Here is a 542-nt window from a genome sequence, read left to right on the forward strand (position 1 = left end):
CTTGGAAGGTAAAGGGTTGGAGGCAACTTTTGCGTTAATGGCATGGCATGCAACATGCAAATTTTTGCTTTTGCTTTTTGCACAACCAAGACAACTCATCCTCCCTTCATTCCAATGTGTGGTGGCCGAAATTTGCTCTCAATATTCTCCTCATTTTTCTTTTTCAATTGTTGAGGAATTCATACTCTTCTCTTTGAAAATCCTCTTATTTTTCTAGTGCAAAAGAGAGGTTCTAGCTTGCAAGTGGTGGGCCTAATTTTGAAGAAAAGAGGCTATAGATTGTCATCCATTCAAGAGCTATGATGTTTATAATTTAGTTGGAGCCATAACATCATCTTTGTGATTGATAGGTAAAAAATTCTAAACACACTATGAATGTCATATTTCGTGTTTTTCATATTTGCTACACATTATAGGATTAGGGTGCTCGGTTTTTGCCCTTGAAAAATAAATTTTGAAACTTCCGTTGCGTATTCGGGCACCTTAATGATCCCCTTTCATTTTTCTATTTGGGTCCTGAAGTGATTAGACCCTTAGAGACC

At 37.1% G+C, this 542-nt stretch overlaps 1 protein-coding gene across 1 annotated transcript in view; it reads left to right on the forward strand.

Annotated features, from left to right (window-relative positions):
* The window catches only part of LOC140817852 (uncharacterized), a 1,065-nt gene extending 762 nt beyond the window's left edge, over positions 1–303 (forward strand). Inside the window, exon 2 of the mRNA XM_073177645.1 lies at positions 218–303. Within this exon, the coding sequence (XP_073033746.1) occupies positions 218–303 (86 nt within the window). The remainder of the gene's footprint in view (positions 1–217) is intronic.
* Positions 304–542: the final 239 nt, after the last annotated feature.

This window comes from Primulina eburnea, chromosome 17 (genome assembly GCF_022965805.1).
Source record: "Primulina eburnea isolate SZY01 chromosome 17, ASM2296580v1, whole genome shotgun sequence".
NCBI lineage: Eukaryota > Viridiplantae > Streptophyta > Magnoliopsida > Lamiales > Gesneriaceae > Primulina > Primulina eburnea.